Source organism: Psammomys obesus, unplaced genomic scaffold (assembly GCF_907164565.1).
Source record: "Psammomys obesus unplaced genomic scaffold, mPsaObe1.curated_primary_1811, whole genome shotgun sequence".
Classification (NCBI taxonomy): Eukaryota; Metazoa; Chordata; class Mammalia; order Rodentia; family Muridae; genus Psammomys; species Psammomys obesus.
Genome location: NW_026591643.1, coordinates 7,584,233 through 7,600,739, shown reverse-complemented (window position 1 = coordinate 7,600,739; position 16,507 = coordinate 7,584,233). Strand labels below are relative to the sequence as shown.

The 16,507-nt window shown below is 39.2% G+C and overlaps 1 protein-coding gene across 3 annotated transcripts in view; it reads left to right on the top strand.

Annotated features, from left to right (window-relative positions):
• Astn2 (astrotactin 2) overlaps positions 1 to 16,507 on the top strand; it is a 1,010,996-nt gene that overhangs the window by 398,714 nt on the left and 595,775 nt on the right. For all 3 annotated transcript variants that reach the window (XM_055611729.1, XM_055611728.1, XM_055611727.1), the window contains one exon: positions 15,272 to 15,439. In XM_055611729.1, the coding sequence (XP_055467704.1) occupies positions 15,272 to 15,439 (168 nt within the window). The remainder of the gene's footprint in view (positions 1 to 15,271; positions 15,440 to 16,507) is intronic.

The window sequence follows — 16,507 nt, the reverse complement described above, 5'->3', positions numbered from 1 at the left end:
CACACACACACACACACACACACACACACACACACACACACGCACACACGTCTTGCTTGGTACCCACAGCAGCTTCTTTCTCCCTCTGGATCACTTGATTGCAGTTGGGATTATCTATATATTGGTAAAGCGACTTGTGTCACACCCATCTTCCTAACACCGTACATTTACTATAGATAAACACCTATCTTTTGTTTACTTGCTGAACACTGGGAGTAATACATAAGTGGTGAGCCCTAGATTTGTTAATTATTGGGATAAGCACATGAATTAGTTGAACGTGGTACTGCTGTTGGAAAGTAAAGTCCCCGGGGATGAAGGAGAGACCCTGGAACCTAGAGTGTGTAGCTCAAGAGTCTAGTTTCGAACCTCTGTACCATGGACAAGGCAAGCAAAAGCACCTGTTTATTATCTTTAGCTTATTCATCTATGATCTAGGAGTGAAAACTGCATATATGGAAGCATGACATAACTCAGTGTAACTTCTCTTAAAAACACTTCCTATAAGTTAACATACTTCTTTAAAATACTCCTAGAAACATTGCAACCATCCTGAAGATACCTTATAAGCTAGGGCCAGATGGAAGGAGAGGAGGACACCCCCTCTCAGTGGAGTCAGAAGGGGGCAGGGAGGAGATGATGGAGGGAGGGGAGGATTGGGAGGGAAGAAGGTAGTGGGATGCAGCTGGGATACAAGTGAATGTATAGAATTATTTAAAAATAAGAAATATTAATATAAAAATACTTCTAGAAAAGAGAAGCATTAATTTCCTCACAATTTTCAGATAAGTATGCAGAAACACAAAGTAAACAATAAACTTATTCAAGGGCACACAGATACGAAAGAACTCTTGGTGACCTCAAAACCTTGAATAGCTCTTTCTGGAGAATGAAGTTTGGTTTTGGGTATTAAGGTACACTAATCTTATGTGTTAATCCTGAAGCCCACAGGAGAATGTGATTTAGGAACTGTGTATTTTGCCTTTTTTTCTTCCATTTGATAACATCTAAGGCAGTCCAGACAGTGGCTGGAAGTACTAGGTGTCGTTCACATATTCATTCAGAATGTTTTACTGATTGCTAGGTGCTAAACACCATGATAAAATATGTCCATTCAAAGGTATGTTGGATATGGTTCTCCTGCAGAAAGTTCATTCTCTTCTTATGGAAGAAGCCCCTGTATTCCTACATCCATTCTCATGGGGCACACTCAATGAGCATGTACTAAATTCAGATTCTTTGGAAATGATACAGCAGTAAGAAGAACGGTGCCTATGCCAGGCCATCAGGGAAGAGGCCAGGTTTATTAAATCATTTGGTTGCTGTAACAGAAGCAATTCAAGGGAAGAACGGGTTACTTAGGCTCACTCTGAGAATAAGTACGTTCTACCCGAGCAGAGAAGGTGTGGGGACAGATGCTTGAGGCAGCTGGGGACATTGTAGTCACCAACAGGAACAGAGGTGAACGCTCGTACTCAGATGGCTCAGATGCTTGTACTCTCATTTCTGTTCACAACCCGCAGTCATGCGTACATCTCTGCATGTAATTATCTTAACCCCCCACCAAATTCATAGGACTAGAACCTTCTCTACATACAAGCGCAGATGTTTGTCTGCCAAGAGATCCTGTCAATATTAGTCATCATAGTATATCACTTTTATTTTTAATGAAGAGTTTGCTTGCAGACAGGCCAATGAAGACAAACGTGGTTCATGGCCCTGGATATTTAAGAATGTGTGGGCAAAGACAGGGTGAGACTCTGAAAATTACCTATATGTGGAAGAAAAGGTACATTAGTCCCTGAGGCCTGAATGGACCCGTTTCCTTCAGTATATGAGCAAACCGCGGTTATACTTCTGGCAACAACAACAACAACAAAAAAGAGGACATTTACTTCTTGGCCACTTAACCACTTGCTACTGCAACTTTATATCAACTCTACGTTTATTTTTTTCCCAAATTTCTAAGTAGAACAATGTTACTCACTATCAGTATTATTACAAAATTGTGAGATAAGTATTAGCAAGAGATACATTGTAAGCATATCCTCTGTCACATTTCCACATCCTCTCTGATGCTGCTGATAACTCTGATATAAATACTTTGTGAATTTTTACTGAGCACCTATGATACATACTAACTTGCTGTTTTATTTGTGATTGTTTCAACACTGAGATTGGATCCTATGTATTATTAGGCTGCTTATCCTTCTCACCAATCACACTCTTCCCAGTATGAGATCATGCACAGAGTGTGTAGTACTAGTTACTGTCCCATTTTCGAGAAGAGGAACCCCAAGTTTCACAAAATCAGGCAGCGGGCATGAAGGGGAATAAATGGAAAAAGTGAAGGCTGGATGGAAAAAGCATTGTCTTCCTGGCTTCAGAGCTGGACTCTCTCAAGCTGTCCCTTACAGAGTCCTTCTGACAGAAAGAACAAACTCATTCTTCATGCACCATGTACTAGAAACAAAGACCACAGCCACAAGAAGCCCTACTTGAGCCCTAGATTCTTGTGTTTGATCTTCAAATGAAAATTTTATCCTGCGCTCTTTAATACTCACAGCAGGGTTAAGCAGGTGATCGGCTAATTGCTGAGGATGCAACAGTGTGAATATGCTTCAGATCTCTTTTATCATGCCACCCCAAGTATCAATATTACAATTTTGGCAGCTGTTCTCACCTGTGTGAGACAGTAAAAGCTGTTCCATCAACATGATTGTTGAGGCCTCTAGTTTTTGGAAACTTTACCTCATGTAATCTTTTGTGCTATCACAAAACAATTAGATTGGGCTCAGCATTAATTTGAATTATTGTCAAGTTTCCAGAAAATGACGCTTGGAAATATTACATTTCTTTGGAGGTATTTGCCATCAAATTACAAAGTTATGTCATCTACTACTTCTTTCTGTTCATACTACCATAGTATGTCTTATGTTTCAACAATCCTCTTCAGAAGTGCAATGATTAGAGAATGAACTGTAGGTGAATATTGGCATTAGCAAAGTAAAACAAAGCAAAATTTCTTATATGTGGACAAGTTTTTCTTGAAGTGAGAATAATGGGAAGCAGCCTAGTAGTATTGAACATTATTATTTTTTATTACAGAATGCATTCTAATTTTTAATCTCCAACAACATATCTGTGTATTTCAGAACATTGTACATGTGAAGTTCGGAAGCCTTGGTTTCTTTGTCTGTACGATGGGAATACAAACCATATTCTCCCCTCTAGTGATAGCTCTAACGTAATTTAAAGAATGGTATCAGTGACAGTATAAATTTTCATCTGATGAATGCATTCAGTAAGTCAGGCACACACAGCCCCACAATTTGTACACAAGTGCTACATGGTGAAGGCCTTTCACTCTCTTTTAGAGGAAGAGGCTGAGAAAAGAAATATGAATCATTTTTCAGAGCCACTCAAATAGTGAGTTGAAGGGAACCCATTTTGCCTAGGTCTGATGATACCAACACCTGTGCTTTTTCATCTGAAACTTTTTCCAGATGAATGAAGAGTACAGATGGCAAGGACTCTAGGAAAAAAAAAAAAAAAAAAAAGCAGGCAGGTACTTGGGTCTAATTTGGGTTGGTTGGCTTGAACCTGTGTTCAAGTAGTAATGAAACAGATCCAGGGAGGAATTGCTAATATGGTTATTCTTAGTGCTCACAGTTTCGAGCCGCCTTTGCAGAGAGCCGGTGATGTCTGCGCAGGCTCCTTGGGAGGAACATAGAGAAGCACATCTCATAGATGAAGGCAGAAACAAAGCAGAGGGAACGGAAAGGGGACGCGGTTAAGTCGGCAGATGAAGGGCAGCTCAAGGGTATGCTCTCGGCTTTTACTGGAGTCACGATGCACACCTTACACACACGTTTTCGGAATGTTTTTCTTCCAAATGTGATGGTCTTAACTTTTACCAGGCGTCCTTCTTGGGGTCTGTCACTTCTACGACGTGTGCTCACTCCTGTTCTGCCTAAGCCAACTTAGGTAATATTGTAAAAGTAACAGGAGTAGTTGCTTGGATGTGGTATAAGTCAGTCTAGAGGAAATGAGTAGGTAGGTGAGAGCAAGGTGATTTTAAAAAGTGAAATAAATATTTTGCTGATTCCCAAGCAGACTACCATGTTGTACTAATTTAAGAGTCATTGTCTGAACAGAATATGATTATTCATAGACTTGATGGACACATCAATATGCGAATATAAACATGTGAAAATTCTAGGACACAAAAATAATCAGTTCTGTTTATATAAGCATGTACATATGTATGTGTGTATATAAACTATGCAATCATATACTAATATGTAGGCGTATAAATTTAATTATATGCAGAAATTGCTTACCCTGTGGATTTTCCAAAAATAGTACAGTGTAAATCTCTAACCAGAGACTGTATTATTTATAGCTAATTCACCTGAACTTACTTTATTATGTTGGAAACTGTGAACTGTATTCCCAAAATGTAGACAAAGAAATGAGTAGGCTTACAGGATTTATTCTTCTTACAATAACCAGAAACAAAGGGCTAGACCAGGCCTTGAGACTCCCTTCTTTGACTCCTGACAGAACTCTCACCCAACTCCATTTTTATGCTCATGTCTTATATTTTAGCTAACAGAAAGGAAAAGATTGTTTCCTGATATAAGAACAAAAGGGGGGGGGGCTTCTGGGATCAGGAGCAAATGTCTACTGTATTTCCAGAACCACTAATCTAGGCCAATGGGATGGCTCAGCAGGTAAATACACTTGCCACCATGCCTAAGGACCCAAGTTTGAGTCTGGCACCCACATTTTAGGAGAAATGCCAATATGGAAAGTTTCTTTGGTCTTCAATTTTAATGCTTCAGAATGTGCACCCTTTCCCCCTTCGATAGATAGATAGATAGATAGATAGATAGATAGATAGATAGATAGATAGATAGATAATACATACATATGTAATTTTTTTTAAAAAAAATTGAGAGCCACTATTTTTAAGCCTAAGTAAATCCAATATGTAGATTAGATCTGACTCATAAATTCCCAGTTAAGTATTGATGGGAAGACAGAGAGAACAAAAAATTAAGAGTAATTTCTAACTTGCATCAAAATTATTTCTTTAGAAATTTAAATGACTTTAAAAAAAAACACTATGTGACTTTGTTCTTTTTCCATTACCTAGCTTGGTATCAAACTTGTCATGTACCTTGGGGAAAATGCTCTTTTGATATAGCAAAACTTCAAATAGCTTTTGTCCAGACCCCAAAAACCCCTTAATCAACTTGAAGCAAGACCAGGGGCATATAAAAGTATGTAGAACTCTGTGACAATCTGTTTTTAGCCAGACTTTGATCACAGTTTGAGATGGGAAAAACAGAAAATGTTAAAAAAAAATCCAGCAGGAAATTCCACAAGGTACTTCCGAGAAAAGTATGTTTAATGGTTTGGGGAGAGGAATAAAGCTGTGAGTAAACAGGCACTTTTCTCATGCAGAAGACTACGTCGCCATTGGCTCCCATCTCTGTGTCCATGTTCCTCCCAGCACCCGTGATGAGCTCGTAGCTGATTCTCCTGTGATGTGGGCCTCTCCTCAAAAGAAGAGGGTTGTAGCTTTCTGATATGTCATCTGGTTACAGAGGAGAAGCTTCTGCTGGTCAGCGTAAATTACTCCAAGTGTAATCTTGTTGTCATGCTGCTTAGGTTCTAGTCTAGCCCTGCTGTGTTTAGTGGTGTGATATTTGGAATACCAGTTGCACACAGAGTTCTAGGTGTAGTTCTGGCCATCCATTGCTTGCTTGCTTTCATGCATTTCTTAATAATGGTGATACATGCTACATCATTGTGCAAATATCATCATGTACACTTATACAAAGCTGAGTGGCTTCACTCCTACATAGCTTGCCTGACTGTATGGTATATACTTTGCTCATATGGCTATGGTAAACAAAACACCAGAAAATTGAATTAAGCGTAAGGGAAAACAATATAATCCAGAGATGTGATAAAGATGAGATATATGTTACACTGCTGATGTGTAACCCAAAATAATGTTTTGTAGGAAAGTGTCCCTTTAAAATACAATTGGTGAATTATAATCTAAACATTATTTAAGCCTTGAGTACAGTAAATATATAATACATTGCATTTGTTTAGTAGCCTGCTTAAGTGTTAGGTATATGCTATACTTTGTATGATCACCAACATGACCCCAGACACATGCATGACTCATGCAACTCTTGTCAGCATAATAGTTAGTTAGTAGGCAATAGGAATTCTCAGCTTCATTATAATTTTGAAGGACCACTGATGTATATGAGGTTTCTTTTTGCTCTTTATTCAATACATGATGGTACTTGGCCAATCCTCTTAAGCATACCTTTTCCTGCCTTTTGTTTGAGGTTTCATTATCTTGTAAAGGAGAACGTTTGACTGTAGCGTTCATCTTCACTGAGGATTATCATGTGCCCAAAGGGGTGAAAAATGAGTTTGGGAGTAATAAAATATACTCCCTTTGTACATTGTAGAAGCAAGCCATAAATAAAGTGCAGTAGTGGATAAACAGTGTATCTGTGATATTAAAATGTCACTGGTAGAGATAGTTTGGATGAAAAAATCAGTAAAGTTAGGAAATGATAAAGAAAGTGTTTGGGAACTTCTTTTAGATATCATGTATGACTCTCACAACATCATAAAGTCCTCATCTGTTATATGAATTCCCAAAACATTATTCTAATTTTCACAAAATTTCTATTTTTTGAAGAGGCTGACCATACAGTGTTTGCTGAAAAATGACCGTCTTTAAAATAACCACTGGACATTATCAGTTTCTTCTTAGCTTCTAAAATTTTTAACATTTGCATCTTATTCACATAATATAAATGTATATATTATAACCTACATACCACTTCTGTCTGTCCAGTGATGTTGGAGTGTTTAGAAACAGATTTGGTTTCTGAGAAATCAGTGAAAAGTGCTTAGATCAAACAAAGATTGATCTTTGGAATTCTATGCATCTCTAAGAAGTACATGCATACTGAATTTCAACTATTGGCTTTGTCACACTATGTGTTCTATTGTATATATTTCAACCTTATCCTGAGAGTAATACCTAGGATTTCTTGATATTTAATAAAGCCTAATAATCAGAACACACATAAGAGATATTTGTCCAGCACAATGAAAGTAGTATGTTAGTTTTTTAATATTGCTATAATAACGCACCACTATCAGAGTGGCTGAAATGTTAGTAATGTCTTTTCTCATAGTAATGCAGTTAGCCATCAAAGTTCAAGGGGTTAGCAAGACTGATTTCTTCTACCTCTGTCCATTGGATAGATGTCTGATTTCCTTTCCCATCTTCACATAGTCTCTCCTCCATGTACATGTGTGATTAATTTCTTCTATGTACACAAGCCATGCAGTCACATTCTGAGTCAATGTGTGTCAGGTCTGTATCATGTGAACTCAATAAGGAAACAATCCATCCCATAACAGATACATAACATGTATGTGATGGTGAGAAGATTTAAGTTGAATCACGCTAAAGAGAAATTAAGGAGCAAAAGAGAAAAAAAAGATAGAATTAGAAAAGAAAACAGAAATCTATGGCTGAGAGCCTTATTTGAAAACTGGCCCACAAAAATGATGCTGCTCTCTGAGACCAATTGCTCCCAACCACCTAGGTTGGCTTTGCTTCCTCTTAAAAAGGCCTTAAAACTATGTTTGATCAGCCACTTCATGTATCCACTTTTCAATAAGTAGTAGGTGGCGGGATGTGGACACTAACCTATGGCTCCGTAAACTAGGGCAGGGGCCAGAGTGGACATGTGCTCCATATACCTGCTGGGCTGATAACAGATATGGTCCTCATTTCTGCTTCTCGGTTTTTACATCATCATACTTCCAAGAATGACATTTCTCATAAGTCCGAGACCCCAACAGAGATAGGCTCCTTGATGATGTGACAGAAGGGAGATTGCTTCTGATCATTTAATAGCCAAAGGGAGAAAACCAAGAGAACTGAATCAGTGGGGCCAAAATCTTTCCTGCACTCCATTTATGGACAGATCTGCTGGCCATTCACCAGTGTGACCAGTGCCTTGTTTTGAAGTCTTTTATTCACAGCTCTCATTGGTTTGGCTCATGGTGCACAGTGTGATGAAAGGAATTTACAGCTGCGGCCTGTCTCCAGGCAATTTTTGTCTGGTGATACCTACTTCCATGGTATTTTTAGTTCTCATCTGTAGCTTTCTGTTTCTTTTTGGGGCTGCTGCGCCTCTGGCTTTTCAGAGAACATTATGGAGTGGCCTGAGCTTCCCAACTCACCCCTGATCTATTCTGCACAATTACAGAAGCAGGCTTATAATCAATGTAATTGAAGATCAGAGTTAATGAGGACCTCAGTGCCCGCGCAGTCCCCTGAGCAACACTGGGCTTCAGATTCTAGATAAGGAAATGATTGGGCTGAACTGAAAATCCATTTGGCTAATTAGATGATGTATATTCCCACAAGGCAGTGGGAGAAAAATGAATATATATGTATATATATTTAAAAATAAGGAAACATGACATTTTGAAGTTGAGATTTTGGCAGAGATTCATTTACGAGTCATTGCTCTCTGGGAGGATCTAAATGAGTATCTCAGAGAGGAATCTTCCATTGCCCAATAAGGGAGGGAAGGCTTTTAATCTAAAGCCAAGAAAATAAGACAGACACCAGAGGAAAATAAGAAGAACACGAGACACAAGAAATAACACATTTTTATTTCCTTTCGATGTAGTTTTCATTCCTGTAGAAATGTGACAATTTATTCAGAGAGCTGTTTGACACTCATTTAGGTTTCCCATGCATCCTTTCTCCTAGCTCTACCTTGTATTTATTTTCAGATCCTCTCCCGATATCCAAATGTCTTTGAACCCCATCACGCATTAAGAACTGTGCTGATTATGAGTTAGACAATACATGGTCCTTGAGTTTAAGAAGTGATGAATCTAGGAGAAACAACAGGTAAAGGAGAAAGTATGACAGGCACACAGGCTTTGTCTCAGACGTGCGTTCTGACCTCCATCTCTGGTGTTGTCAAGCACTGTATTTTATTCAACTAGAGTCTGGTTTAGGGCTTCCTAATAAGTTTGTATTCAAAGGCACAGACGAATGAATTGATGGCACGCTGTACGTAAGTGCACACTGGATAAAATTTCCTCCTAAGTATGGCGAGAGAGATTGACCTGAGAGATATGAAGCAGGTCTGGCTGACTTCTAAACTTGGTGAATTTACTGTATACTACCCAAGCACCTCGTTCTTCATGCTTTGCCCCTTGAACCCCTTCTGATTGATCTTTGCATATAAGTTTAAGATAAAGGCCAGTTCTCAAGGCTTGATTCTTTATTTTACCTCACTTTTCCAAGGGGAAAACACATCTTTTTAGATAATCTTCACCACACTCTGGTTTGTGTGGTACATACTTGTACATTATTTAGCTAGTAATGTTCTCAATAGCTCCGGCTCATTTTCCAGTCTCTATGAAATCATCCTACATGGGAAGGACTTTACTAAGTATTAGACAAATAAGCACTTTATGCTCAGCACTGTCTTTCTGATACAGCATGTCTTTTGCATCTCCTTGCTCCCTCACTACCTTCCTCACTTAGGTTTGTATTTTACTCATGCATATCTGAAGCCCATGAAGGTGAGTCACCTCCCTCGAGTGAAGTTCAGTTGTTTAGTTTGAAAGTGTTGAGACTCTTAACAATCTAGCCTTATTGTCTACATTTCATAGAGTGCAAATACAGTTAACCTGAACCAGTGAGACGGTCTTTCTACTTCACAACCCCAGGAAGAGGTGAGTTGAAGGTCTCTGTAGACAGACATGAAACTTGATTTCACTAATTTACTTTAACAGTCACTAAGTCTCTAACATGTGAAAAGCATTTTGCTGAGAGCTGGATCAGTAAGGACTAACGCATCACTATGTGCTCCTCATAGGAAGTCTGAGTCCATCAGGGGAAGGGAAATGCCTCTAGCACTATGTGCTCTAGAGTCACTAAAGTGAGTATACAGCGTGCTGGAGGTGGAGTAGCAGGACCACAGAAGGCCACCTTGCCGGAGTTCCTGTTTCTCAAGAAAGCCTGAAATAACTGGGAAAACCATAGCTTTAGAAACTGAAACTTTTCTTTCCGTTTTTACACCTGCCCCTGCACCTTGGTAGGGTCAAATTTTCTCTGTAGCTCATGTGTCTTTTGTGAAAGAAGAAAATGACCACCCCACCAGATTGTTTAAAGTGAGCAAAAGGTGTAACATATTGATCTCAAAATGAACAAACATAACACTCAAAGGATAATAACCCCCCTCTGCTGTCAAAACATCTGAACAACTCTGCACAATATCATTTCAAAGAGGTTAATTATAGCCTACTGACATAGGCCATTTATGATGCTGAAACAAAACCAGGGTGCTAGTACCTTATAAACAACATAAGTGTATTTCTTTTTTTTCTTTTTCTTATCATTTGTTTATTTTTTTTAAAGTCTTTAGTAATTACACTTTATTCACTTTGTATCCCTCCTATGCTTTCCTCCCTTCTCCCATCCCAATCCCTACCTTCCTCCACCCTCTGTATGCATGCCCCTCCCCAAGTCCACTGATAGGGGAGGACTTCTTTTCCTTCCTTCTGATCCTAGTCAATTAGGTCTCATCAGGAGTGGCTGCATTGTGTTCTTCTGTGGCCTGGTAATACTGCTTCCCCCTCAGGGAATTAATTACCTCAGGGGGAGGTAATTAAAGAGTAGGCCAATCAGTTCATGTCAGAAACAGTCTCTGTTCCTATTACATGGAATCCACTTGGATACTGAACTGCCATGGGCTATATCTGTGCAGGGGTCTTAGGTTATCTCCATGCATAGTCCTTGGTTGGAGTATCAGTCTCAGGAAAGACCCCTGTGCTCAGATTTTTTGGTTCTGTTGCTCTCCTTGTGGAGTTCCTGTCCTCTCCAGATCTTATTGTTTCCCACTTCTTTCCTAAGATTCCTGCACTCTGCCCAAAGGTTGCCCATAAGTCTCAGCATCTGCATTGATAGTCTGCAGGGCAGAGCCTTTCAGAGGTCCTCTGTGTCAGGCTCCTGACTTGTTCCCTCTTTTCTCCTTCTTCTGATATCTTCATCAATCCTATATCTGACAGAGGACTGATATCCAGTATATGTAAAGAACTAAAGAAGTTAAACAGCAAAAAAATCAAGTAATCCAATTAAAAAATGGAGTACAGAGCTAAACAGAGAATTCTCAATAGAGGAATATCGAATGGCAGAGAAACACTTAAAGGAATGCTCAACCTCATTAGCCATCAGGGAAATGCAAATCAAAATAACCTTAAGATTTCACCTTACACCCATCAAAATGGCTAATATCAAAAACTCAAGAGACAATACATGCTGGATAGGTTGTGGAGAAAGGAGAACCCTCCTCCACTGCTGGTGGGAATGTAAACTTGTACAACCACTCTGGAAAGCAATCTGGCGCTTTCTCAGACAACTAGGAATAGCGCTTCCTCAAGATCCAGCTATACCACTCCTAGGCATATACCCAAAAGATTCTCAAATACACAATAAGGACATTTGCTCAACTATGTTTGTAGCAGCCTTATTTGTAATAGCCAGAAGCTGGAAACAGCACAGATGCCCCTCAGTGGAGGAATGGGTGCACAAATTGTGGTATATCTACACAATGGAATATTACTCAGCAATAAAAAACAAGGAAATCATGAAATTTGCAGGTAAATGGTGGGATCTGGAAAAGATCATCCTGAGTGAGCTATCCCAGAAGCAGAAAGATGTACATTGTATATACTCACTCATATAGACATATAATATAGGATAAACCTACTAAAATCTGTACACCTAAAGAAACTAATCAAGAGGGAGGACTCTTGCTAAAATGCTCAATTCCTATCCAGAAAGGCAAAGAGGATGGACATAAGTGTATATCTAAAGGCTCTGAAATCTGGAGTGTCCAAGATCAGAATGGTGTCAAGCTTGGTGTCTGGCAAGGGTCAGCCTCCTGGTTCACTGTGGGCTATCCTTCCTTGGTATTCAAAACAGCTTTCTGAAGTCTTTAGTAAGGACACTAATCCCAGTGGTAAGAACTCGATCTTCATGACCCAGTTATCTCTAAAATGCCCAGCCTTCAAATGCGAGCAGCCTCTTGCTCCTTTTTTTCTGGTCCAATATTCCAACTCATATTTCTCATATTTGAAATCTCTGAGTATTGTGTGTAGAGCTTTGAAGTTCATAAGAAATCCAAATAATAATCAAAATTTTTCCCATTAGCCGATTGCACAGGGCACCTAAGATGCCATCTGATTTAGTGGATTTGCTATGCTATATCCCTATCTCCATGAAACATCACAGTACTTGTTCTCCAAATTGCAAGGGATGCTGGTGGTTTCCCCGCTCAGCTGAGTGTCCACTGAATAAGCATACTCCATTTTGTTAAGGACCATTTCACCCAAGGTTATGTCCCCTTCCTAGAGATGATCTATTGTCGCTGACTGGGCAATGTGTAGGTACAAAGGCTTGTCTTGATTTGAAACCTGTATGAAGGACCATCCACAGCCATAGTGTCCTACGCAATGAGTAGAGGGTTTTTCTGCATCCTCATGGCAATTTGACTTCACCTTCCATGCCATTTAACTTTGCCAACTCCCTTTCAAGACAATACCAGTTAAGTACCCCCATGCCAGTCTCTTCCTTTGAGTCTTGAGGCAGTGCTGATTAAGACAGATGTGTTGTCTTAAGTAACCTTGATATCAGCATCCGGGTGGATTCTCTACCTAGGCTATTTACATGTAGTGACTGCGAGAGATTTTTTCCCCTTCTCAAAGTTATACAGCTAGTAAGTAACACCATGAGAATCAGAGCTCACATCTCACTGGTTTTTCTCTTTATCACAGCACTGTGTAGTTTCTGAAGCAGAAGGATTAACCAGACTCAGCCCTGGGACACAATTCAATATCTATCCCTCAGTCTTTAGTGAGAATAAATACAAGAATTATCCATTTAAACAGCATGACTGTGCTTTTGAAAAGAAAAATCTGCAGTTGATACTGATGTGTAGTGCCTTGCTCAAGGACCCATGTGACATGTTTCTGTTCGGGCTTTGTTCCAGTGGAGGAAATGTGGCTTTGCAGATAGATTTGCATAGCTTTCCTTGCCAGAAGTTTGAAATATAGAATCGAACAGACTCATTTCTTTTTTTGCTTTTTTACCTTTGGCTGCCAAGGACTGTATGACCACCTTCTAACATGGTCATTTTTTTTTTTTAATCTCAGCTTGATGTCACTTATCTACTGCTGTTTCACGTGGTTGCTTCTGGCATTCATGATGAAAATCATGTTGTGTCCTACGCTTTTCCATAGAATGATAGGCATTCAGTGTCTGTGTGATTTAAAGAATGAAAGCATTAATCTTTTGTCTCAGATACTTAGGCATCCAGGCAGGGATTAATGTGACCTCTCCTCCCTGACCATTTTCCACTGGTACAACAAATGATCTGATCCAAGATGAGCCCAATCATAGGCCAAGAACAGTGTTTAATATGATCTGACAGAGAAGCCCCTAGTAGATGCAAAGGATGCTTAAAAACTGAGAAGCTCTTTGGAAAACTTGAATTTCTTCCCTGGAAAATCTAGACGAGTTTGTTTGTTTCCTGATGTGATAAAGAAAAGCAAGTAGTTTAGGAAGGCTTAGTTATATTAACTTTAGGACAGAATTTTCTGTTCTTATTTAGTCCTATTAAAATTCCTGTTTTCACTCTGTGAAGCTTACCCTTTTCTTTGTGTGATTGCTGCAAACATGTGTTCATCATTTTCAATGTTATTGTAGCCAATACGAAGGGGCTTTTTGTTTCCTACAAATTGGGTGTATATATGAGTGTATGTAAATTTGTATAGAATGTATATGTGTGTGTGTAAACACTGCATGTATAATCATACAGTAATTACATTGAAATGCATAATGTATAGCATTGTGTGCATGTATGACATCTCTTATGACACAATTAGATTGCAAAGCTAGAGGCTTTTTGACCTACATAAGTTTCTAGGAAATTATTTAAGCCTTCATTGGAAGACAGGTTGGTTAAAAAACAAAAGCAAACAAACAAAACTTAAATCTTAGGTTCTCCTGCCTTTTACGCCCATTTGTAAAGATCTAACTGGAAGTGAGTCATAGCTGCCGTTCTAGTGGAGTTGATGTGATCCTTTGATCCCAAACCCTTCCTGCTTCTCTTTCTATACTTTTCAAACACAGGACATCAGGTTTCTTTGTTTGCTTGCTTGCTTTTTTGAGACAGGGTCTCCTCTACATCTCTGGCTGACCTGAAACTCATTGCATAGATCTTACTGGCTTGGAACTTACCTTCATCTTCTGAGTACTGGGATTCTAGGCATGTGCCACCCAGCCCAGTATTAAGGTGTGTGTGTGTGTGTGTGTGTGTGTGTGTGTGTGTGTGTGTGTGTGTATGCTTGTGCATATGTGCACATGCACGTGCGTGTTTGCGTGCACATGTAGTATCTTTCCTTCAAGGCTCTGGAAAATTTTTTAAAATCCTTCATCTACCATAATCTACATTTCTACCCCATTAGCTCCTTCAGAATAGAACAAATGGAGTTGAGCATATAGCTCAGTAGTACAATAGGCACCTAGTTTATGTGTGAGTCCCTAGTTTTGAACCACCGCACTGCAAAAGCAAGAACTCCGGAACATGTAGCACACCCTAGGGGAGATGGGGCTTGGTTCGTTTCTTATTCTCCATGTAGCTATTGCCCACTCAGCTGTGGGGCACACTAGCGCACTCTCTTCTAAAGGAATGCCAGAGTGACAGGGGCAGCCAATTTTTCTTTTGAAATTTAACTTTTTGTTTTACTAGAGACAGTCAGGCATTGTCTACATAACTTGCATCAATCTATTTCATTCTCACAGTTGAGGGAGGCTCTCGTTAATATTTGCATTTACAGATGAAGCAGTTAAGGCCAGCGTAACTAAGTGATTTAGACAAAGTCAAAGTCTAAAAGGCAAACTCCGGATCTGAACCCAGTCTTTAGGACTCTTATCCACTAGCCTGCATGGGTTCATGTTGACTTTCACACCATGGTGACACACGGTTAATGTTCTTCAGTTGTTCTTGGGTAAGTGAGAAGTAATGATCGCGGGTAGATTACTTGCACCTTGTTTCTCCAGCGCCAGTCACGGCTCTGAAGTCGGGAAGATAATAGCTGCTGCTTTCTGTTCACTCCACAGGGAGCAGCTTCGTGGTGAGTGAAGGAAGCTACCTGGATATCTCTGACTGGCTAAACCCTGCCAAGCTATCCCTGTACTACCAGATCAATGCCACCTCTCCGTGGGTGAGAGACCTCTGTGGACAGAGGACCACAGATGCCTGTGAACAGCTCTGTGACTCAGAAACTGGTGAGTCATGAGGTATGGGACTTGAGATGAGGGTGATATCTGTTCAAGGAGACTCTGCAGTCTTTCTACTTAAATTATCAGAGATTGCTGGGCCACTGACCAGGGATATAAAGGTCTTTCAGCTCAATCAATTGTTTAAACCATGTGCCGCCATTTCCTGGTAAGGAAGGAAATTCTTAGAAAACCACAGAAACTCAGAGTTAGAAAAGACCGTGAAGGGCATCAAGGTCAACCTCAGCAAGGCAGACTGTCTGAATGTCATCACACTGTGCTGAGCGTATATCCTGTTTACTCTTAAATCCAATCCATAGTCTTCAGCAAGATACTACGTAGCATTCAACAGTAACAAAAGAGTACCTAACACCCAAACTTTCTGATAAGCTTAAAGAAATAAATAAGAAGAAATAGACTATCATACGGCAAGAAAGCAAAGGGTATAAGGATATAGGGATAGGGGGAGAAAGGAGACCAGTAAAAGTTGGCATAGGTGGTGAATAAAAACAAAATAAAATGTTAGATGTATGAAGATGCCAAAATAAACCTCATTTCTTTGTATAATTTTTATAAAATAATAATGAAAAATTTAAATTTAATGAGATAATATACAGAATTTTCTCCATGTACTCACTTGTACATCCAACTGACAGGATTATTTTGTAATCTGACATATTTTTAGGCAAATTCTCTGCCTTATGTAATCTACATACGAGTGTAGAAAGGACCACGCAATCTGCAGTCTCATATGGTAGACCAAACTTATGTATATCTGTTTATTTTAAATTAATTAAAATAAAATAATATTAAATATTTATATCCTCAGTCACATTAGCCAAATTTCAAGAATTCCATGACTCTATATGGCTAATGACTACCTTCTTATACAGCACACATAAAGAATGTTTAGAAAGGTCTATTTGGCAATGCTATAAGAGACAAACATTAATAGACATAGGTATAAATAGAAATAGATATAGATAGACCTATACAAATAGATACACATGTAGGGAGGGATAGATAGATAGATAGATAGATAGATAGATAGATAGATAGATAGATAGATAGATAGAT